Source organism: Haplochromis burtoni, unplaced genomic scaffold (assembly GCF_018398535.1).
Source record: "Haplochromis burtoni strain Fernald_Lab_line unplaced genomic scaffold, NCSU_Asbu1 Contig_21, whole genome shotgun sequence".
Lineage (NCBI taxonomy): Eukaryota > Metazoa > Chordata > Actinopteri > Cichliformes > Cichlidae > Haplochromis > Haplochromis burtoni.
Genome location: NW_024582382.1, coordinates 464023 through 488647, shown reverse-complemented (window position 1 = coordinate 488647; position 24625 = coordinate 464023). Strand labels below are relative to the sequence as shown.

Genomic DNA, 24625 nt, shown 5'->3' with positions numbered 1-24625 from the left:
CTCTTCTCATAATCTTCTGGCACTGTTTTCCTCTGTTCTTGATTTACGATATCCATCTTTGGTGGGATTTTGCTGCTGGTGGATTTTGGGGAGCATCTGTTACCTCTTTCGTTTCCTCCCTGTCATTGTTGTCTAATAAAAACCATCACGGACACATGACTATGTGTCTGATTAGATTCCTTCAAAAATGTCACCCTGTAGCTGTGTATTTTTATGTGAGGAACAGCCTCCAGAGCCAAGCTGACAAAAACTCTGCATTTTTACTTTGACACTTCAATGGCCAGGTATTTAATTCATTCAAAAGGATGAGTTCCTCTAGCATAAAGGTTGATGGTTAATTTTGAATCTATCCCACACAGAGAACTCAATAGATTGAAAGACCAAAGGCAGATGATCAAACTGATGGGGGTTTTTTTATTATAGAGGGCTGTGACACGATGAAGCCAGAGCGAACCGGTGAATCATTTGAATACCAATCAGTCCAGCTTGGAACAGGCTCACGCCCAGTTTTCACCAGTAGCAGCTGGTGAGAAGAGGAGAGCTGGAGTAGAACGCCTGGAGTAAGTGGTGTTAAAATTGCTTGTAACAACGTCAACTTGTATGCTTTCAAAGAGGACATCAAACATTTAGATGAAGCACAGAGGCAGTCTGAGGCTGGTGAAGTATGTGACTGTGCTGCACGGAGTGTCACTTTCCTCCAAACATGTCAGCAGCGTGCATGTGTTTGTGTGTGGGTGGCATAAAGAGTCATAGGGTAGATTTGACTTAAGGAAAGTTGTATCAAGCTGGTTGATCTTATGTGTCCTTCCATTAAGAAGCAGACATCGGGAAAGCTTCCACAGCTTGGAGGGCAGCCCCAAATCTTTGTTTATATAGCTGAGTGAACAAATTAAATGGATTCATAAAGACACTCTGAAAGGGCATTTGTATCTTAGACATGCACACTAGTAGCTGTGTATATGACAGACACAAAATTCACATAAGCAAATGCAGCGTCTTATTTATTGCAATATAAACTTGCTACCAGCATAGAAGATACAGCGTGAGTGCTGCAATGTCCGCAAAAAAACTGTAGCTCATCAAAAAAGAAGCAAATTAAAATAACAAATGGACAAAAGCATTAAACACTTCCATTATTACATGTTTGTTTTGCTGCCTAATAGTCATTAAAAACACACACTTGAACCCTTTTGTGTGCGCCTGCTTCTAATGGATTTTGACAGAAAGAGAGACACGGGGAGACAGTATGACATCACACCTTACGTGTGAGGTTACATCTATAGTGACGCAGTCGTGATGAATACTACTGCAATTGTGTTGTTATTAGTATTACATAAACGGTGGAGATGCAGGTGGAGAAAACCATCAAAGGAGAAGAATACACTTAAAATGAATAAAATAAGTCTTCTTGTTAATAGTTCAGTGTGTGCATTTAACTACTCAGCAAAGTCACTCACTTATGTCTACTGATACTGTTCTTTTTCGATTCGTTAGGCACAAATACGTGTATGTTATGATCTGTATGGCATCTGAAAAAGAACCAAACTCCAAATTTAGGTACTTGCCTTGGAAGTCACTGGTTGGATGGGCATATTGCTTGGAGAGCGCTGGAGCTCCGAGTCGCACTCCATCTCATTGTTTTCGGTCATAATTGGTGTAGAAGTGGGAAGCGTCGTTCGAGACACAAACAGGAAAAGTTTTAACTCCTCAAATAGAGTCCAGTCGGAAGAAGATTTCCGGCTTTAGCCATTTAAAAGACTGACAAAGTGTGACAGATCCACATCAGAGGGATTTGTGCGCGCCTCAGGGCCACAGACTCCACAAAACACGTTTCTGGGTTTATTAGGATCTGTGAGAACAGGTTATAAATTCACCAGCTGTTAATATCTCATTTATGCCACGTGAGGATGGGTATTCAGGAAACGGCTGAACCTTGCGTGTGGGTAGTCTTTTGTGTCGCCCGCTGACGCGCACCGGAAAGCTCCAATGTGGCACAATTCCTCCGTCCTCCAGGTGCAAATACGACTCAAATCAGCAAAAAATGTCGCTGTGTGAATATGAGAATGTCAGCGAAATAAAATCATATCCAAATCGTCATCAGCTTGTGTTCTGGAGGAACTCGCTAGGTGTAAATCCAAAGCGAACTGTGTCCTTCACCGCTGCACAGACTTAAATTTAAGCGCATTCTGAGGCACGCCTTTCCATGCGTCTGAGGCGCATGATTGGGGCATTTTTATTTTTTACAACTCTACCGGGATTCATTTAGTCTAAATCAAGACTGACGGCCACGGGCGGAAGCTTATTCAAAACCCAAATATACATTAGCTTAAAATTTTCTCTGTTCTGGAGTAAAAGCAAGAGCAGCACTTCATTCTGCTGCTCGGATTTTGCGTCTTGAGTGTGTGTGTGTGTGTGTCAGAGCTGCTGTTTAATTCTATGCGCCTCCATGGTGCAGCCATAGACGCGTAGTTACAAATAGTAAGTGTGATTACATACAGTAACTCACAGACACGGATATCTTTTAAAAATATATTGTGATTTTAAGGCTATACATTAGATAGACATGCAAAAAGGAATTAAGAAGCCACAAGACGCTAGAGAGCCTTCTGCTGCTTGATTAAGCAGTGAATCAGAGCAGGCATCTTCCTCTTCAGAAGAAGAGCAATGAGTATAGGCTGAGCTGTGTTAGAATTATTCGGAGTTTTAGAGAAACTATATTGAGACAATTTTGTTCTGTTATCATCCATTCCTCTTCATTTTCTGCCTGCACCCTACAGCAGTGAATACTGAAAGTGTGGCTACCAGCTGCTGCCCACAGAATTAAAGCTTAATTTAAAGTGGCATCAGTATTGCTACCTGCTTTTAAATGCAATCTCATTTCCTACCTGGTTTAATCAGCGTTCTGGGACAAGTTCCTATTGCTTCTCTCCTTTATAAAACACACAGGTGACAGACAGGGTGGGTTAAATAATAATGGCATTTCAAAAGGAGTTCAATGCTAATATTAACAGAGTGGCATGGAGAAGGACTTCTAAATTTGATTCAAGTTTTTTTTCCTTCTTCTTCTGTCTGCAAAGCGTTTTTTCTCCAAAGGCTGACATCAAAGTTTCCTGTCAGAAAGTCTTTGGGCGGGGGTGTGCTAGAGAATGGAGGAAGAAGAAAGGCTACGAGAGGAAGCCTCTGTTATCACATTCATTATTGCTTCACTCAGAGCCAGAGAACAGCACACAACAGAGTGACTGCTGGAAGTTTTAAAAAAAAAAGAGAAACCCAAAACAAAAAAGCATTCAGTTTTCTAGTGTATAGCAGTGTCTGCTGTTAAAAATAAACTTAAGTTAAATATCTCGGTGCAGTGTTGTGCTATGAGCTGTGATCTGATCCAACAATGTTTGAACTCAGAACAGCTGAGAGAGCTGAATGAGGGAAACGCACACACTCATTTCAATTTTCCCCTCAAAGCTACTCACCTTTCATCCTCCATGTGATACCCCAGGTGCCAGAACACGCCCCGGCTAAAAATGAACATTAAAACGGAGTGAAAACACATTTGATCTCTTACTGATTTAGACACATGAGGAAACAATGGGAGGATGAGAGGAACAAAATGAGTCCCATGCGGCGGAGGACAGATCCCAGTCCTGACAGCGGTCGTCATGGTGCAGCTACAGGACCAGGGCTGCAGCTCTTTCCATCGCATTAAATTGATACAGATTGTTCATCTGCTCCTCCACCTCAGACATCTGAATGTAAGTACAAACAAACATAGCTGCATGACTTTGCATGCAGTATGTTGTGAGCTCACATTTGAACCCACAGTCACCAATGTGACAATGTTTTTCACTATACCCAACTGCTTATCTGCATTTGTGATTAAAATACTTTTATAATAAGCTCGATCTAGAATAAAGGATACAATCAGACCTTTTTAAAGTCTGTCACTGACTTTAAGGCTCTGGTAGCCTGACCTGAGTCTTCAGATAACTGTTTTTTTTTTTAAATATATTGTAGAAATGTTATTGTAGACATGTAGACAGCCTGAGGAGTTACATGTATATATGAATACCTGACAAATTAATTAAGGCATACAGGAAGAACTTATGTCTTTGGATTCATCTCTAGTCACACTAACATTACAGGAAATCAAGAAATAAATTTAGACATGCATTAATGCTATGCTAAACACGAAAAAGTATTGTTCATATTTCAAATGTTTGCTTTTTGCTGTAAGGCTTTTCCATGTTTGGAAGAGACTTTAGGGCACGTCATGTTAGGAGTGCAGGGGTATTGGTAGATATTTAAAAATCAGAGGAGGATTCATTTTATTTCAGTTTCAGGGTTTTTGTTTTCCATTATGATTGAAATCAATACCACCTGTATTTTTCCTTTACGACAGCCACATTTATTTCCATTTGACACGTAGCTAAAAAAAAAAAAAAAGAATTAAAAAAAAATTATATTAATAATAATTATATATTCCAGTCTGGGGCTTCTAGTTTAAACAGTTTTTTCCTAACTGAAGCAAGTCAATTACTTATTGAATAATTGATTCAGAACTGGATCCTGAAATAAGCTGAGAGCTGAAATCATAGCAGCAGAGAGGAGAGTGGCTCATTGCTGCCATCTACTGCTGCGATGATAAACCACCATTAACCACAAAGTGAGAACAAGGTGCAAACAACTCTTAATAATATAGGTATATATTTATTCATACGTACATATTCATTTATAATCGGTTAATTGTAAAAAAAGAAAAAAAAAAGAAAAAAGAGATTTACAGTAATTTAACTACAGTCATTGTCAAAACTTTTTTTTGTTTAAATATCTCAGGTGCCAATCTACCCTGAACACACACATGTAAGTTCACCTGTTGCCCTCTGCCTCTGTCCTTATCCACAACCTTACTCCAGTGTTTAGGATCAAACAAACGGACCCAGAGCGTAACAGCTCGACTTCTGTGTAAACTGGTGGAAGATCTGACACACGCACACACAAAGGTGTTTTGTTACTGTAAGGGAAAATAAGTCTGGTGTTTTGCTGTGTAGAGCCTGTAGTGTATTTCTGTACCATGAAAAAAGAAGGAAAAAAACAAACAAAAAAACAGATGACAAGTCATTTCTTTTGTACATATATAAATCCTTCAGGAGCAAATTGAGTACTATTAGTTGTAGTCCGTGTTGTCGACATGCGTTTATGACTTAACATCTGCACGACGAGGACAAGCAGATTTGACATCCCAGCTCACAGACTAGATTCCCTGACTTTCTTTTTCCTTGAGTTAACAGTCTTAAAACCAGAGCACAGTGACAGAGTGCATTACATTACTCCACCATTTTGACTCTTGGTTCTTCTCTAATCCCCCATAAACCCCATTCAAACAAAACAGATCAGACTGGATTACACTGGATTCATCTCGGCTTGTATTATCCTGCTTGTCATAGCTGTCAAATCGCACGCACGCAGACACACCGAACAGAATCATCACTCTGCGTTTTGCGTGATAGATGCCTGTTGCTGAGCACATCAAAACCAAAGCACAGGGGCATTTGCAGGTAATCAAAATTTTGCAGTGAGTTTTCCTGTTTTTGTTGTATTGAAGCATTTGGATAGGTGCATTATGGGACAGATCTCATTTGGAACAGCAAGGCATAAAAATGAAGAGAAAAGCACACTTAACGGGGGGGGAAAAGAAAATCTTTCCGTCCTTCTCCTTGATGGAAACATTCAATAAGCAGACCGTACGTCATACATACCGTTGTGACCGTTAGCCCTAGATTAAAAAAAAAAAAAAAAAAAAAATCTGACTCACATTTAACATTTCAAACAATTGCACTGGTGCGAACACTTCTCCTGGACAAAGACTACACTCTGGACATTAACAATAAACTCTGGATAAAAACAAACTCCATCAGATCAAAACTAAGGACTGGAAGAGGGCTCAAACTCAACTTGGAGACACTGAACTTGTGACTTCAAACACAAACAGGCAGAATCCAAACCACAGCAAAACAGAAAAACAAAGAAAGCTCCAGAGGAAAATCGTGTAGAGGAGAAAGCAGTAAAAGACACATTTATAAAATGAAAAGGGAACAGGAGATAATGAATGAAGCCGGTGCAAGTGTAGGACAAGATAATCCATAAGAAAAGGCGCCAATACTTTAAAGGGCAGGGGAGGGGGCTGAAGTCCATTATAGCCCTCTTTTGTGACAAAAATCATTCCATCATATCTGTCAGCAGGCCAGAGCTGTGCGCTCAAGATTCAGTCAACTTCCTCCACCAGTCTGATCTGGTTGTAACCTCCTGCAGCATCACTGGTCCCAGACAGACGGAGGAGGTCACAGGTGGCAGGGTGCAGCACACTATCACTCCGTCCCCTGCAAGGCCTCATAGAAGTTGAGGAGTCGCAGATGCCACTCCAACATCAAGCACATCCTTCCGCCACTGCGTGGGGTTCACCAGTTCCTCGTCATTGGAACCATCAAGGACTCGAAAACAAGCTTGACTTAATGAAATCAAACTAACTGAAAATAGCTTTACTTTGATTGTTTTCAGTTGGCTTTTTCTTTCCATTGTCCTGGTCTGACACCATGAATTAATGCGGTCAGACCTTTTTTATTGACAAAAGAGAAAAAAAAAAAAAAAGTATCTTTTTAACGTCTTCTTTTGTTGACATGAGCCTTCACATGCCAGCATCAGTTTGTCTCACTCCATATCGAGTACTGGGTCTGTTTTTTTTTACTCTCCAAAAGCTCCAGCACATATTCTCACGCACATCTGCACGTAAACAAGCATGCTCGAGACTCCTCAGAAAGACTCATCGACGGTAATTTCTGCCCCGTCTCATATCATCATGTTGCTGTTTATCTGGCTTCAACTCTCTGACTCCCGCAGTCCTCACATATTTACATTGAGATTTTAAAAAACTAGAGGTGTTACATGCAACATTTGGCATCTTCTCAAGTCCCCACTTGTAAGCCTTAATTGTCCATTTTTAGAAAAATATTAAACTTTGTCTTCTTTTTTATTTTTCCTCTGCACTATATTGAAGCTTCTGATTGTAACAGAGAGACAGAGAGAGGTGAGGGCATATTCGCTGCAAGCGCAGTGTATGCGTTAATTGAGGATTTTTTTTATTTATGTGTGTGTGTGTTGTTAGTTGTTAGTAGTCTTCAATTTTGAGATGCCGGTTTTGCAAAGTGTCTCATCATTGCTTTATTGTAAGTGCAAATAGCTGCAAGTATTCTTAATAAAATAACATTAAAAAAATCAAAGTTTCTGCTGCATTCTTGTGGGGATGTTGGCAGTTAGGTGGCTACATCGCTGCCCCTCTTTTGAAATAAACAGCCTGTAGAACCAAGCGAACACTGGTCGCACTCAAGTGCAGTTCCCGTCTAGAGGTAGCTGTTGAGTTGACCTTTAAACACTATGGGAATTGTGTTTGGGAGTTTGAGTGGGATCTTTCAGCCATGATTAAAAGCTCAAAGTGCTTGATAAGTAAAAAGCTGTAATGGTTTTCCGTTTGAAAGATGGACTCATTCGTTAGGATTTTTTGTTGTACTTCATTTGATGACGAGTTAAATCCCTTAATCGTGATAACATTTTTTAAAACATAAAACTTCTTTGTAATACTGGTGTGTCCACTGAACGCAGCCAACGAATGTCCTCCAAAAGTTAATCTGTGTAAATGTGTCTCTTCATTTGAGCTTGTATTAAAGCCTATTGTATATGTTCTGTTTGTGTGCAGTGGTAAGATTTAAGAACGTTTTGGGGAAAGTTACCCAAGACCCTGTAGTGTTGTTTGGCTCTCTCCCTCTCTCTGCAGCTCCAAAAGGGGGACACACCAGCATGTAGTCTGTGACAAGGGGCCAGGAGTGGTTGGGGGGGAGCAGGTCAGGGGTCAAGTGACTGGCTGCAGGGAGCATGTACGAGGGACACAGCGAGAGGGAAGAGGGGGCTGTTCGCTTTACATCATAGCAGGACACAGCAGCGGCAAAACCTCTGACGGCTGCCCCCGACTGAGGGGGGTGGAGTGACAGGAGCGAAGTACGCATGCACTTTGATGTTAGGCAGATGAGTCTGTAGTAAAAAAAAAAAAAAAACACAAACGAGAGAGAAACAGATGGAAATGTATTAATCGCTCGTACAAATATGTGGAAAGCTGTTCTGGGACATTTAGTACATCAGTAGCTATAGCTTTGCTGCAAACCTCAAGTTTATTTTTGTTTCAGTAATCAAAAACAATGTCAAACTGCTGTCGACACAGTCAGGCTATGTCTGATTTTCATTCAAATTCAAAGACTAACATAGGATTCAGTGAAGTCTGACTTGATCTGGACAGAGTGTTCACTCACTGCTGTCAAGGAGACAGTTTGTTTTTCACAGCTTAAGTTTTGATTCATCACTTCATGTGGGTGGATCGATGACTCAGAGTTTCATTTGGACAAAATGCATGAATCTGTGTTGTCTGATTCCACCCTCTGCATTACATCTATACTTCGTGATCATGCTGATGAGGAGGAAAGGTTAGAGAGCACCAGTCTAACCTCCTACATCAATAGTGATAGTAGTTTGCATTTTCAGCATTCTTCTGTAAAAGGACAAATGGCTTGACTGACAAAGCAACTCTAAGAATGCAATACCTTTGTGGTAGTGTTTGTGCTCTTGCTACGCAGCATTGTTTACAAAGGTAAACAACTAAACATCCATAGTGGTTTCACACAAGAACTCTGGACAATGTCGGGAGAATCAAGTCCAGACTGAGAGACAGCTTTTTCCATCAGGCCATCAGACTGCTGAACACGTCATAGACACCTCACCTCCACTACTGGAACTTCAACATTATGCACTCCATACTATACAGTAATGCCACTGTTTTGCACATGTCTCACTCTGTATATTTTTATATATTTTATTTATTGACTCTATTTAATTTGTAAAATATGTGTATACACACACACACACACACACACACACACACACACACACACGTAGAAAAACATTTAGTATACACACCCAGAAATTATTATTATTTTTTTTGCATATACTATTATATATTGTACATATATTTATTAGTTTCAGATTTAGCCATTCGTATATTTTGCCTGTTTATGTTATTGTATTTTGCACAACTCTGTTGCTTGTGAAGCTCGCACACAAGAATTTCACTCGCATGTGCTGTACCAATGTACCTGCACATGTGATGTGACAATAAAGTGATTTGATTTGAATGTTGGAGGAGGAACGTCGCACCCTTCTTTACAACACTGCCTTTTTTATGCACAGCTCGCTTAAAGTACGGCCAGAGCATTTCAGTCAGGTTTACGTCTGGACTTTGGCTGTGCCTTTGCAACACCATGATTCTTTTCTTTTTCAGTCATTTTGTTGTAGACATGCTGCTGTGCTTGGGATCATTGTCCTGCTGCATGACCCAGTTTCAGCTCAGAGTTAGCTTTTGGACAGATGGCCTCACATTTGACTCTAGAATATGTTGGTATACAGAGGAGTTCATGGTCAACTCAATGGTTGCAAGGTGTCCAGATCCTGTGGCTGCAAAATGTTTAAAAGTTACATACTGCTAATATGCAGTACTTTGTTTCCACCATACATGCTCACGCTGATCTTATCTGAAATTCTTCCAGATGCCTTGTGATTTATTCAGACGCAAATCTGCAAACCTAAGCCGTGCTGCCTATTTTTAGAGAGAAAAGGCTTTCTACTGGCAAACCTTCCAAACAAGCCATGTCTGTTTAGTGTTTTTTTATTTCTGCCCAATTGTCCTGTCATGAACATTGAAAATGCTTACTGAGACCTGCAGTGTCTGAAATCTAGTGCTTGGGTTTTCTTTGCATCGTGTCATCTTAGTGAAAATTGACTGGAACGTCCACTCCTGGAAATACCATGAAACATCACTATGAACTCTACTATGAAACATCTGCTTTCATAGTGGGGGTCACATTTGCTGATGATCAGTTAAACAAGTGCATTTGACTCGCAACACCCGGCTGCTACTTACTCAAGAAGAAGCAGTAAGGATGTATTTAGGGTTTTTTCCCCACAGGGCTGCTTACAGTCCTATGAAAATTGTGTTTTTCACAAGTGTGGTAAGATTTATTCAGTCAAAAAGAAATTGAATACATTTACATCAGCAGTACAATTTGTGTTTACCATACATTCTGCAACTGAACAAGCACTTACTCATTACTCGCAGCCCACACAACTCACCCTTAGTCTCTTAATACCGGCGCGAGTGATCTGCTGGCAGTCATAGAGCTCGATGCGATCCAGACTATGGCAACTCTTCAGGTGCTCCAGTGAGGCATCTGTGATCAGGGGGCAGTTGTCCAGCTCTATCACCTCCAGACGGTCGTGAGCACAGGGGCCGCTGCCGAGGTGTCTGATGCCATCATCAGTAATCAGCTCACAGTGGGACAGACTCTGCAGGAACATTGTGGTACCAATACAGATGCTCTATTACTAAACTGTCTATGAAAACAGCCATGACATTATGCTTGAAAATGCTGCAGGAGCAAAATATGTTTGAGTGGCAAGCACACACTTACCAGGACTTGCAAACGGGGGCAGTGGATAGATAACTGGATGAGTGTTCCATCTGTGATCTGATGCAAAAGTGAAAGAAACACAATTCGCTTAAGTGAAGAAAAGGAGAAAACAGTTCAACCATTATATACCATATTGTTTATTTACCTGCACACATTCTTCTAAATCCATCTTCTCAAGCTCGTGACAATTCTATAGAGAGAAATAACAGAGAAGAAAAAAGATTGCATAATCACTATGCACTATGGATTTATGCATTTTAAAGGATTTTGTTGGATCCAAAGTTCTGCTTGCCATTTATCTGCAATGCAACCAAGAGGCAGACACCACACTCACCCTTGCTAATGTAGTGAAGCCCACGTCTGTAAGCTGAGAGCAGCGAGCCACTTCTAATATTCTAAAAGGAGGAACACAATGAAGAGTTACACAGTTGAAGGATCACTTAGAGTCCAAAATTTTGAGTTCTTTCACACTTAAAAAGGTAACTGGCTCTACAGTCACAGGCCTCAAGATATCTGTACTGCAGACGGGTCAGTGTAATAGCTTTTATTTCCATTCCATTACCTCAATCCTGCAATCTTTAAGCTTAAAATGAGAATTCAGGTCTTTCTTTTTGGAATTTGAAAGCGTACGAACAGTCTCCCGAACATCAGGCGGCCAGGACAAACACTCTTGAAACAAAGATTAGTTGGATTTTTATGTAAAACAAATTAAATATTTTGCAGTTTCTCGCAAAACTCAGAACAAAGTTTGATGTGTAGGTGTGTGACGTCACCTGAGGCGGGGGCAGTTCTGTCCCAGAGCATGCAAGATGGCATCTGTGATGTTGCCACAACCTGACACACACAGAGACTGCAGGCGGTGACAACCCCGGCAAATTGTGATGAGCCCCTCATCTGTGATCTGCTGCTCACAGAAAGACACAGTACGTGTTTGTGTATGAGGGAAGTGAATCAAATCAACATCCACTGTGAAATGTAAAAACATGCCAGGCAAAACTTCTCTGTGTTGTGCTCTCTGGTAGATGTGCAAAAGCAAACAGTGTACAACCCTGTGTCCAAAATCAGTTATACAAACTATAACGAAAAACAGAATAATATCAAAGTGTCAACTTCATATTAATATGAAAGCATCACTTTCTCTGGGATGCTCTTTATTTACTAGGTTAAATACAAACAGTTTGTATTTAACCTAGTTCTGTTTTTATTTTTAATTACCCTCTTTTCCATTTGAGCATTTACCCACCACAACCGTCAAGAAATATTTAATCAAATTCATAAAGAGCATACATTTTTAAAAATTAGTTTTAACAATTGATATGGTGTCTTTCTACTACTGTCGATATTGTTGTAAAATTATTAAAAGTAACACATTTTAGTTTTTTATTATATTGTTTTAGAAAACTCATAAGATACATGTTAAGAACAGGTAAAAGAAAGCTTGCTTAGAAAAAGAAAACAAAAAGAAAGCTATAGTGAAACGGTGACAAAAATCAAAGACGAGATATGAGAGGAGAAAGAGATGCAGAGGGGACTAACTGGATTGTGTGAGCAGGCTTTAGGGTCTGGATGTCCGTGTTCTGTGTTTCTTCTACTCTTGTTAAATGTACTTACTGAGCATGTCTGCAAGTTCAATGTGACCAATTCCGGACAGTGAGCTCCGATATGCTTTAGGGCCTCGTCTTCTAGCTGTGGAAAAGATTGGGAAGCATTGGGAAAGAAAACTGATATCTCAATAAGGAATTTAATAAGAGAAAAAGTCTAAATCAGCGCAGACTGTTCTTTTTATTTATTTATTGGGTTTTTTGTTGTTGTTTTTTTAATCCAATGTCTGTCCCTGATGGTATACTTTGTTGCATGGGAAAATTTTTCTTTTATGTGTGCAGCTGCCACTTTTTCTTGCAATAAATAAGAAGAACTAGTGAAAGTGAAGATGACAAAAAGTCTAAGATTAAAGTGGACCCTATTCACTACAGTGTTGACTGATAGAAAACAGAGCACCTAAGAAGTCACTACTTTGACTTATAAAAAAAGTTTTATAATAATAATGGATTGGATTTATATAGCGCTTTTCAAGGCACCCAAAGCGCTTTACAATACCACTATTCATTCACTCTCACATTCATACACTGGTGGAGGCAAGCTACAGTTGTAGCCACAGCTGCCCTGGGGCAGACTGACAGAAGCGAGGCTGCCATATCGCGCCATCGGCCCCTCTGGCCATCACCAGTAGGCAAGTAGGGTAAAGTGTCTTGCCCAAGGACACAACGACCAGGACAGAGAGCCCAGGGATCGAACCGGCGACCTTCCGGTTACAGATGCGATTCCCAACCCCCTGAGCCACGGTCGCCCCAATGTGTTCAATAAAATGTTACACAGAATGAAATTGCCAGCAACTTATTATAACATAATCACGTGTGTACCTGGGTGCAGCCCTTGAGGAAAAGACATTTGAGACCAGGGCAGGAGCGCACCAGGGCCTGGATGCCATCCTTCGTGACTTGATCACACCAGGAAATGTTCAGCTGCTCCAGCAAAGGACAACCCTCACTGAGAATAGAACAAAGAAAAGGGTGAGCAGCGGAAACTTGCAAAGGATGAAAGGTGCAATGACAATTAGGGGAAATGTTAAATGCATAACAAAATTGAAATCTTCTCACATTATTCGTATCTCTTCTGTGACTTGTGTAGGTTTAAAAAGAAAAAATGAATCACAGCCAACAAGTAGTACATAGGATTGAAGGGGACTTATTAAGCTAATTTCCGGCTTCATATATTTATTCTGGAACTCAGCTAAATGGTCATGTTTAATAGAAGGTATTCACCACTGTAACATTATGTTTGAGAGGGACAAAAAAAGAACAGACATAACAGGTTCACTTTGATATATGTGCATTAAAATTAGTGGGAAAACAGCATATCAAAATAACAACTGGCCATACCTGAGCGCTTTGAGTGAAAGGTTGGTGATGGAGGTACACGAGGCGAGGTCCAGGTGCTTTAGCTTTGGACAAAACTTACTGAGGCTATTACACGTGCTGCAGAAGAACAATACAGTGATAAAAAGTGTATTATGATATGTTAGATACATTAACCGCACTGCTGCATGGACTGTTACTATACCTGTCTGTGATCTTGGTGCAACCGTTCAGATTAAGCACCTCAATGTTCCTGCAGTTCTGTGAGAAAGTCCTAAAGAGAGAGAGAGAGAAAGAGAAAAAGAAACATTTGTGTGATATCAGTCATTCTGCACTTCTCTCATTATCTCCCCTCAGGGTCTGAACTAGTATGAGAATTTCAATTAGGCGAGGTCCTCACTAAACTCACCTCAGGGCACTGTCACCCACACCCAGGCAACCCCGCAGGCTCAGCTTCCTAAGGAATCCCCCACATCGCTTTGAAATATTCTCCACCACTCGACCCTGCAACAAAAAGAAACATACTCTTTCTGCTGTATTTGTTTCTACAGCACCTTTAAAGTACCGAGTATAAAGTGACATATAAGCTGCGATCATAAAGTTCACAGACTCCACCTAAAACAAACAAAGATGACACACATGGTTTACATTTGGCTCATTTACTCTTCAAGATCAACTCCTCTTGCACTAGAAAGCCTCCCAGCCATTTTTACATTGGACTCTTAGAGTTCATCGCAGGTCACGTTCGCATAAACCGCATATCTGCGATTTCTCTGTGGATCTCAAAACTGACACAGCATTAATGTGTTCTGGTGGTTAGAAATTGTTCTGTGACTCACAGACCATGGCTGCTTATAAGGGGAGTACAACCAGGAGCATACTGGTCATTATTTATTTATTATTTTTTACACATTGATGGGGTTGAGAATTCATCTTGCAGGGTTAGACTGTCAAAGTGGAGTTCTACTATTCCCCAGAGCTGTTCTATGGAGGACATATGACTGAAATAACCTAAACTGTGGTACTAAAAATTCAGTTTTACACCATACCCAAACAGTTTTCACCCACAAACCATCCTGCTCATCAAATTAGTCTCTGACTTCATCATCTTCTTCACAATTAAAACTATGTTGATACTGGGATAGGCTCAAACGGCTCAAAGTTCTGCGTAAGAAGACTACCATGAAGGGCAGATGGGTCAAATTTGAAGCATGATTTCGTTTTTAATATTTGGAGTTGCAAACATTTATGATCGCATCTGTTAGTAATAAGATATAATGAAATGAACCAACTTCAATGTCCCTCTGAAAGTCAAAGAGGTCGATTCGTTGCCAGTTGCTGCCATCCAAGGCCAGAACATTCCAGGACTAAAAGCAGGGAGCGGAGGGGAGTGGACAGAAATTCTGAGTTATTTAGCATGCACACGCAGAACACATACTATAACTGAAACCACACACGCACACCTTGTGAACAGACTCACCCGTGAGACCTGGGCACAGCGACAGAGTGTCACCACATCCAGAAAGGAGAAGATTCTAGAAGACAGACAGGGACGGTTTAGAGACCATGATCCCCGCTGCCAGAAGCTTCCTCTTTACTGCCCTCAACGCAACCCTGTGTGTGCTTCCCCTAACAGCAGAGTGGTGTTTACTAAATCAGCTAATATTGCTTTTACTGTCATCAAAATACATTTCCCTGCTTGCAGAACAGATATGTTTTCTTAAAGTGAGGTCCTGACGGGGAAAGCATTTCTTTCTAAGGAATATAGTTGGATACCGATTAGAGGATCCTACAATGCAGCAAAAAACTGAATTGGGGTTGAAGCAGGGATGCAGTGAGTTGCAGCAGTCTGCCAGCCTCACAAATCACAGCACTGCACCAGGCCAAGCAGCACAGAGTCAGCAGCCGCAACACAGACAGCTTGGCTGGCAAGGCCGAGGTTTGAGTTATGGCCTTCATTTGCTGTTTGCTAAGAGGCTTGTGAGCACCCCCCCCCCCTTTTTTTTCTCTCAAATCAATTTAAAAGTTTTATAACCACGAGCACCTGTTTGTAATTATGCTTTTAGCACTGGTTGAGCAGTGGGTGTGTAGAGCCAAGAGAAATTGGCATCCTAGTGTTTGGAATCTTTGTTTAAAAAGGGCAAGTGAACATAAACGATATGATTGTGAGACACACAATATTTGCGTGTGTTAGGGTAACACACAGAGGATGGAGGTGCTGCCTTTGAGTATGATTTTGTGCCGTAGTAAAGTCATGAATGTGACTGTGGAAATTTCAACATGCAAATTTTGCTTTCCTCAAAAAACAAACAATAAAAAAAAAAAAAAAAAACTGCAAGTAAGTTAAAGTGCATCAAAACGTCACTCACCTTAGCAACAGCTCTTTAGGCAACTTCTTATTGATGACTGCCTCGTCACTATTTGTGAACATCTAAAAGGGTGGAGAAGATAATATCAGTCCTGGAGGCTATCACAAAGTGGCTGGGGCCCCTTTCATCCCCTCTCCTCACTCAAGGACGGCCCCAACACATAAGCAAGGATAAAAGATCATAATCTCATCAGCTGAGATGGATTCAATGTCAATTCCCAGAAAACACGAAGGGTGACAGAAGATAAACTAACACAGGCCACAGCGAGGTGGGACTTTGTACTGTCAACTACAAGGCTGTGATGGCCTATGCTTTCATCTTATCTTTCCTGCATGCATATCCGTCTTAGTATACGTGCTACTGAGTAAGACCCAGTGTTCAAAACAGTAAGTACTGAAACTTTAAACTGGAACTGGTTACAGTACCATATATCTTTTGTGACTCTAAGACAAATAATTCGAGCTTCAGCAAACAGCTAAATGGGTTTCCACACAAATAACTGCATGCTGTGTGAGCACAAATTTGACTCCAATTCAGAGAAAAAAAGTCACAGTAAACAAAGAGACAATAAATTTGCATTTATTGAGTCCCAGCTACACACACCCTTCTTACTGAGGAATTTAGGGTTCCCATAATTTGTGGGAAATGATACTGTGCTAAATCACTGAATGCAAGATGTTGAGACAATGGTCCTTGGAAACACGTACTCAATCACAACAGGATGAATAAAGTAACATCTGGCTCAATCCATTTTTCTCCAAAGATTCCGAAAACAAAACGTTTATACCAGGGGCGGATCTGGCTTGTAAATAAAAAGTGGCAGAAGGCACATGTTAATTACATGAGGTAAAAGATTTATGACAAGATCAACAAGGTGTTTGTCAATTCTTATTTGCACTACTTGATAGAAACAAATACCACCAATTCCAAAAAGAAAGATTTATTTACCCCGTTTTAACAAAGGGAATGATTTAAAGGTCCCAACAGAGTTCTATTTTGATTATTGGTGTTTATCCTGAAGCCACACAATAGCGTCAGATTTTGAGGGACGTGCACATAAACCCATTCATCAACTCACAAAAACAGACTGTCACGTCTGCCAGTTGAAATTGAGGCCTGGATCTTTACGAAGCACACAAACGCGCACACACAAATAAGGCATCTTGGAGTCAAAGCTGTTCTATGTCTTTCTGATAAAAACACAAACTCTTTCTCAAGCTGCACGCACACACACACACACACACACACTCACACAGCTGTATGCGGGGGCTGCCTGCCAGCGCAGACGTGTAAAATTTTGAGGGAGTAAGAAGGGACAGACATTTGCTGTTTGGATTTGGGGCAAATTGACTCTGACAGCACGCCTTCCAGAGCGTTTCTTTCTGGCCAAATAATCCAGGGCCGTTTCAAAAGAAGCAGATGTCCGTGGTCAACAGCCATACACAGTACCCTTTTGTAATCTACCATAAAATGATGCAGTATGAATGTGACCATTATGTTTTGGCCACTGCTCAGTTATAAACAGTAATGCAGGGGGTTAAAACAAACAAACAAAAAACAAAACAAGCTGGGTGTTCTGTAGTTTGTAGTAAACCACTGCAGAGGCAAAGGGTAATTTTATTTTTAGGAAATGTGTAAATGTTCCTTCCTGGCAATAAATAATTAGATCCTGGTCGTTTGATCGATAGGAGGGGCTTATATTTGAGTTTAAGGTTATTATTGCATACATGCACTGATTGAATTAGGCACAACTAAATATGGTGAAGTCAAGGAACCTGTTTAAGGTCAGAAATTTTAACCAGTTTAAACCTCCAAAATAGTTGTTTACATACTCTTTCTAATTAGTGAATACAATGAGTGGCCATTTAAGTATCTATTTTTCCAGTCTGTTGGGTGGTCTTTTGTTAACAGAATAAAAGTGCAACAGCTCAGTGCTTGCAGCAGAGCTGTGTATTTAACACAACTTCCTTCCCTGCCTTTCAAAATAAAACACTCACTGGCAGACTGCATTTTTGATGACTTACCAGCCAGCATATTTGGTTTCAAGCTTCTTATAACTAACCACCAAAACCTAAAAGCTACTGAGCATACCATTTGTTAAATTTGCTTGGAATTATAATCCTAGGTTAGTGAACAACAAAGGCTTTGTTTAGCTTGTATCATAAGTTAAGCCCAACTGATAGATTACTTGGCCAATATCATCAACTGACAGTGGCAGACGCTGTCGATCCCTGCCATGGTGTGACCACACTCCTATCGCCAATTTAGAATGACCAATTAACCCAACTTCCATTACTCTGACCTGCAGTATCTGTGAGCCACGGGGGCAAACGAGCAAATTCCACACAGAACCCAGGGCCTTCTCACTTTGAGATGACAGTGCTAAATGTTGCACCACCACAAACCACTTAAAAAAGTCAAAAACAAAAAACAACAGCTGTAATATACAAATCTTCACATAGTTTGTCCAGCTGAGCAGCTTCATTGTTTAGAACAGTTTCGATCCTTTTTGCAGAATCCCAGCCCTTCCCCATTCCCAAGGGGTCAAAGACTGCAGATATGTCAACAGCTAGAGTCTCAGAGATACATTAAGTGTCCTTTGGCAATGGCATGAGGTTATAGGAACAAATATGACACATCATGCTTGCCACATATAAATGGTTGTTGATCTGAAAATATTTTACTTGTTATATATTCTATTTATAAGTATTTTGTAAATATTTAAAACTATACTTATTTTTCTTTAACATATGCATTTATATTTCAGATTAGTCTTTACCTTATCAAGATACCAGGTTTATTTTAGATACATATTCCTATTTCTGTTACATTGACTTTAGTTTTTTTAACTGTTGTAACTGAAGAATTTCCCCAAATCCTGACTTAATATTTACATCACATCTTATCTTAGCTTGTCTTAGTGGACCCCTTCACATAGTGCGCAAGAACAAACAGGACACAAACTGCAGTCTTCTGGATGGCAAACATGTAACTTTGGACTCAGTTTGTCACTCAGCATCTAATATTGTCAGGATTGGCATTGGTTCCTTGAAACACCCAAGTACAACTTGTATGTTCAATGGGATCTGATGGAACAGTAGTAGCTGATGCCCCCAACGGATCAGATCACGGCTAATCATTTGCTGGTGCAAAGTCCAGCGGCATCTTCACTTTAAGTTATTATCTAGTGTTTTGAATAGACTGCTTAAAAGTTAATAAGCAATGAAAACATCCATTTTCATACTGCTGGCTGATATGTCGATACCCAGATTTTTTTTTTTTTTACTTCCTAAAAATCATATATATATATAACACACACACACACACACACACACACACACACACACACACACACACAAAATGTAAAATAATTAGGCCCAGTCATGTCTTAAAGCCTTCATAGTACATTGTTATGCTTATGTAGCATTTTGTTCTTAGACAGCAGGCTTACTTGTGTTTCCTAGAGTTTTTAAAAGTAGAATAGGAAGCAGAGCCTTCAACTATCCAGCTCCCAGGCTGCTGGGTGGCTTCCCATGATGCACTGACCATTTCCTCTTCACTCATTTCTTTTCACCCTCCATGTGACCATACACCACAACTGCATGTTGGCAATTATTAAATTCAGCTTTTCTCCCATAGTTTGCCTTTTCTGCCATCTCTCTCTGCTCCCACAACTGGTCACAGTGGATGGCTGTCCCTCCACGAGCATGGTTCTGCCAGAGGTTTATTTCCCGTTAAAATTCAGTGTTTCCTTCCCACTGTTGCCAAGTGCTCCCTCATTGGTGGTCATATTATCGTTGGGGTTTCTTAAAAAATTTGAAGATCTTTACCTTACAATATAAAAGTGTCCTGAGGCAACTTTTGCTGTGAATTGGTGCTACAATAGATCAAATGTCTTCAAGTTTAAAAAAAAAAACAAGTACATAAATTTGTGAACTACACAAAACAACAACAAAACACAAAACCTTAACTACAGAGTGTTTGAAAAATAGAAACACTTTTATCTTGAAGGCAAAACATCGCCATTTCCGCTTCTCCCCTCTCCTAAATCCAGATACCTTTAAACAGCAGCTCCGCCGCAGCTGTCGGGCCAGAAGGTAACGGCCTGAGTCGTCAGCTGTTCACCGTTAAAAATAAATAAAACCACACACACAAATCCCACGCTAACTGGGGATTAAACAACATCAAATGCTCGGGCTATACAGGCCAATGTCAGTGGCCGGATACATTTGTTTGTATATAAGTTCGCACCAAAATATTGAGCTACGCTTGCGCGGCTGCGACACAAAGTTTATGGTAATAGCCTTGCATTGGGGAAAAAAAAACCCCAACAACGACACTGTAGGTAGACAGCGTACATATGGGCCTTTTGAGACGAGTATAGGTTATGATGTGTGTTACACTGTAATAGCTCGGCACTATTTTCAGATATTTTGTGCTAACACCGGGTGCAGGTAGCAGACTGAGGCCACCACCGCCGCAGCGGCTATAGATATAGCATACATAACGAGGTCTCAAAAGAGAGAAGGGGGAACATAACAATCCTGCATATGAGGATAATTTCAAGCAGCTTCTTTTCAAAGTGAAACCACTAAATCCTCCACTTCTGCTCATTATGTTGATGTGTGTCGAAGCTTTCCTCGGCGTGCTCTGTGTAGCCTCATTGTCTTTGTTTTGACGGCGCAAAGGGAAACGAGGACAACGTTTAAAGAGCACTCAAAATGCCTTGAAAGTGGCTGCGAGCAGCACGTCGGCTTTAGTGGAAAACACTGACGTGCGTCCTCTCCACGCCAGGCCTCGACAGCCTATATGTTGCTTGAACAACACAACAGTGTTTGACCTAATCCCAAATACTGACTGCGGAAGCTGCATCAATAGCCTCCCCATAAGCGCAGTTTTATAATAATTATAGGAACAGTCAACACGCAGGCCCGGATCGTAGCGGTTATATCGGCTATTTTAAATGTGTCTCAGTGACTGTCAGTTAATGGAAATAATTAACTCACCTCAAACCGGCTCCGCGAAACACCATTTACCTCCTTCCCCATGTCGGACGCTGGTAACCGACTCAATGGATTCGGTGTAGGCGCAGTAAAATGCAGATACGGGCCCTCTCCACGATTATCATGCTACCGTCCTCTCGGTAGCTCCGGTGGTTTGATGTATTTTGACCTGTACCACGAACCACAAAACCTCTTGTTACCGATAAAAACAAAATATATGGGTTACGAGCAGCAGCCAGCCAGCCATAAGCCACTTCTCTTATCAGCTCGATTCGCCCTCACCTCCTCCTCCCCCTATAAGCACAGCTTTCTATCCATCCACACAATAGCCCGACAGCAGTGGGGCAGACTAAAATTCAGCCGGTACAACCCCTACATCCATAATAAATAAATAACATTAATATGAAAAATAATAAATATAATGACCTTGCTCAGTGCGCACTATTTCTTGCTCTCTGACTGCTCCTTTAACCAAAGCTCACAGAGGAGCAAATATAAATATCAAAGTGGGGTGTCAACCATTTGCCCGCACACGTAGCATGAATACCTATCGAGGGTTTGGGGCCACATGTGATAATTAAAAAGTTAGATCAGACTTAAAGTTCATACAGACTTTGTGAGAAAACGTAGGCTAAAAAAATTATGTTTCTCTTATAGTATGAAACAAAAACGTCTAAAGTGAAGTGCATGTCTGATATGAGTACTGCCACTTGAAGACCTTTCCACTGTATTAAAACCAGAATAGAACCTGTGAGTTCGGCATTTTATTAACTATCTGTAACGGTTAACACTCGTTTTTAGATTATTCTATCTCATCTGCTGTTATTAAACATTCCAACTTTGTTATTGCAATAGGGAAACGCCACTTCCTCGTTTCTCCTCGGGCACACCCCTCGTCAACAGCGGGTCCAATCAGCATCCAAGGACGACAGCTCGTAATACTGCGTCATCGTAGAGCGTAAAACTAACACGCCAGATAACACTTAGCATCAATATATTTATAGCAAAGCTAGTGATAGCTAATATGTTCTCTTAATTTCTAATACGCAAATAGTAGTGTTTGACTGGGGTCTGGTGCTCTGTAACTTTAAGAAAACAGCGATTTTTAATTGAACAATTATCTCCTGATGCCCCTAAGGATAAAGAACCCCCTTTTAAAGTGTGTGTAAATAATATACTTTTTTGGGGGGGTTTTAATCCCAAGGTTTGAATTTGAAGAGGACCTTTGCATCTTTTGTTCTTTACTCACTGGCCACTTTATTAGATACATCTGTTCAACTGCTCTTTAATGCAGCTATTTAATCAACCAGTTGCATGGCAACAACTCAATGCATTTAAGCTGCTAGAATTGTCAAGTAGACTTGTTGAAGTTCAAATTTATCATCAGAATGGAGAAGAAAAAGTTATTTAAGTGATTTTGTATGTAACTTGGTTGTTGGTGCCAGACAGTCTGGTGTGAGTATTTTAGAAACTGCTGATCTACAGGGATTTTCCCACACAACTGTTTCTAAGGTTTACAGGGAATGGTCCAAAATAAAGAGGAAATATCCAGTGAGCAGCAGTTCTCTGGGTGAAAATGGCTTGTTGATGTCAGAGGTCAGAGGAGAGTGGCCAGACTGCTTCAAGCTGTGTGAAAGGCAACAGCCACTCAAATAACCACTCATCACAACCAATATATGAAGAGCAATCATGAATGCACAATACATCAAACCTTGGAAAAATATTACCTGGTCTGATAAGTCTTGCAATATTTGGATCTTTGGATGTTCTGATGGCTGCTTCCAGCAGGATAACATGCCATTTTGCAGAGCTCAAATAACTGGTTTCCTTAAATGACAGTGAGTTCACTGTACTCTAACAGCTTCTAGAATCAACAGATCTCAATCCAATAGAGCTTCTTTGGGATGTGATGTATAATGATGTATATCATGGGTGTGCAGATGACAAATTTGTAGCAACTGTGAGATGCTATGATGTCAATATGGATCAAAACGTTTTCAGGATCTTATTGCATCTGTGCCATGAATAATTAAGGCAGTTCTGAAGGCAAGTGTCTCAGTACTGGCAAAGTGTACCTAATAAAATCACTTATGAGTGTATATGCAAATGTGTTAAGGATAGGATAGGATAGAACTTTTTTTTTTTTTTTTGCTACAAAAGCTATTTTGTAGCTTTTTTTAAGCTACAAAATACACACTCAGAAAGAAGTGCACTGTAGAAGACAATTTTATCCCTAAAGGAATAATCCAAACAAATGTGCCCTCTAGTACTGTTCATTGGACCTCAACGTTTTAATACTGTTAATATGTAATTTGTGGGAGCTACCTGGTTTCCTATTTCAGTTACAGGTAAGGCATTAAATACCCAACTAGCTTCAATTCTGTCTATTCTGTCTAGGTCTTGTATATCAGTGACATAGAGATGCAGATGATAGTACTATTTTCGAACAGAAATAAGGTCGGGGGTTCAACCTCTTCCAGGCATTTTCTTGATTTTCTCTGGTCCAAAGAGAGATGCTTGTTATGTTAATGGAGTAGTTCTCAAACGGTGTGTTGTTACCAGGGAAAAATGTTGAAGGTTTTCTGAAGTGTGGCATTAAAAAAAACAGTTTGACAACAGAGATGTCAGATACATGAAGCTCTGAATATTAAGGAAGACTAGAAAAGAAATAGTGAGTTCACATAAATGAATTCCAAGTATATGAATGAAAAGTAATATAAAATATGTTTATATACCCAATTTTACTAGTCTTTTAAAAGGTTTGTTTTTGTATTATCACATTATATTACAAAATTATCACCCAAAACTTGCCCTGTGAAGTACAAATCACAAGTGTATAAATAGGTACCTGCTGTCAAAAAAAAAAAGATGTTTGACTTTCATGAAAAGTTCAGGATGAACACATTGGGGTTAACTTTAAAGTTTAGCAAGATTTACATGTAAGATAATCGGTAGGTTATCTGTAGTAGTAGTTAACGGACTTTAGTTGGATCTAAATGAAGCAGCTAGGGTGCCTTAACACTGGCTGCACCGCAAGCTTTGTGTGTGTGTCTGTAGCTTGAAAGAGTTTGTGTTTTTACCAGAAAGACAGAAAAGTTTTGACCCAGAAATTCCTTATTTGTGTGTTTTGTAAAGATCCAGGCCTCAATTTCAACCAGCAGACATGTCAGTGTGTTTTTGTAAATTAAGTGTGTGTGTGTAAATGCACTTAAATATAGCATTGTCCTTAAAAAATCTGAAATATCTCTGCTTAATTATTCATTTCATATCATATACTTTAAGTGAAACTGTGATTTGTGATAACTATTTTTTTCAGTAAGATAAAGTACAACTCTCTATTTAAAACTATTCTGTGTACACATAAACCTGAAAATCCTAAACCACAGATACCCACAGGCAAACTGACATATGTCAGCCACAGGGCAAGAACAAATGCTGTTTTTCTTTCATGGCAGCTTTAGTTCATTCACTGCCTTCCAAGTGACCATTGTCTGATTGTTGTATTGTTTAAGACATGTAGATTTCTATTTATCTTACCAATACGCAGAATGCTGATCCATCTGCTGATGTGGAAAGTACTAGTACGGAGACAAGCCCAACATAAAGTCATGCTTTGGTTGATTTCTCCTAAACACTTTGCAAGATCTTCTTTTCGCTTCTTTTTCCTACTAGAGCATTAGTTAAACACAGATTTCTCTGGGGTAACATGGTAAAAAACTACTACATTTTGAAAGACGCCCACCTAAGACTGGACCTCATGCTTATCTTGTGAAGCAGATCTT

The 24625-nt window shown here is 40.1% G+C and overlaps 2 protein-coding genes across 5 annotated transcripts in view; both read right to left on the bottom strand.

Moving 5' to 3' along the window:
- The window catches only part of LOC102291918 (SH3 and cysteine-rich domain-containing protein 2), a 29608-nt gene extending 25046 nt beyond the window's left edge, over nucleotides 1–4562 (bottom strand). For both annotated transcript variants that reach the window (XM_005920373.3, XM_005920374.3), the window contains exon 1: nucleotides 1566–4562. In XM_005920373.3, the coding sequence (XP_005920435.1) occupies nucleotides 1566–1649 (84 nt within the window). In that variant the 5' untranslated portion in view covers nucleotides 1650–4562. The remainder of the gene's footprint in view (nucleotides 1–1565) is intronic.
- Nucleotides 4563–6624: 2062 nt separating this feature from the next.
- Nucleotides 6625–24399, bottom strand: fbxl20 (F-box and leucine-rich repeat protein 20). 3 transcript variants are annotated; one of them, XM_005920376.3, is made up of 16 exons: nucleotides 24381–24399; nucleotides 20847–21012; nucleotides 15841–15902; nucleotides 14952–15006; nucleotides 14764–14838; nucleotides 13881–13975; nucleotides 13677–13745; nucleotides 13496–13591; nucleotides 12977–13103; nucleotides 12168–12242; nucleotides 11330–11460; nucleotides 10891–10951; nucleotides 10702–10746; nucleotides 10557–10613; nucleotides 10219–10431; nucleotides 6625–8073 (listed from the first exon to the last, which is right to left on the bottom strand). In XM_005920376.3, exons 2-16 carry the CDS (start codon nucleotides 20886–20888, stop codon nucleotides 7966–7968), a joined length of 1311 nt encoding a protein of 436 aa, XP_005920438.1. In that variant the 5' UTR covers nucleotides 20889–21012; nucleotides 24381–24399; the 3' UTR covers nucleotides 6625–7965. The 3 variants fall into 3 exon arrangements, with proteins under 3 accessions (XP_005920438.1, XP_005920437.1, XP_042074522.1); XM_005920375.3 differs by lacking the exon at nucleotides 24381–24399 and adding an exon at nucleotides 21270–21639; XM_042218588.1 differs by lacking the exon at nucleotides 24381–24399 and adding an exon at nucleotides 21126–21143.
- Between the last annotated feature and the right edge of the window lie 226 nt (nucleotides 24400–24625).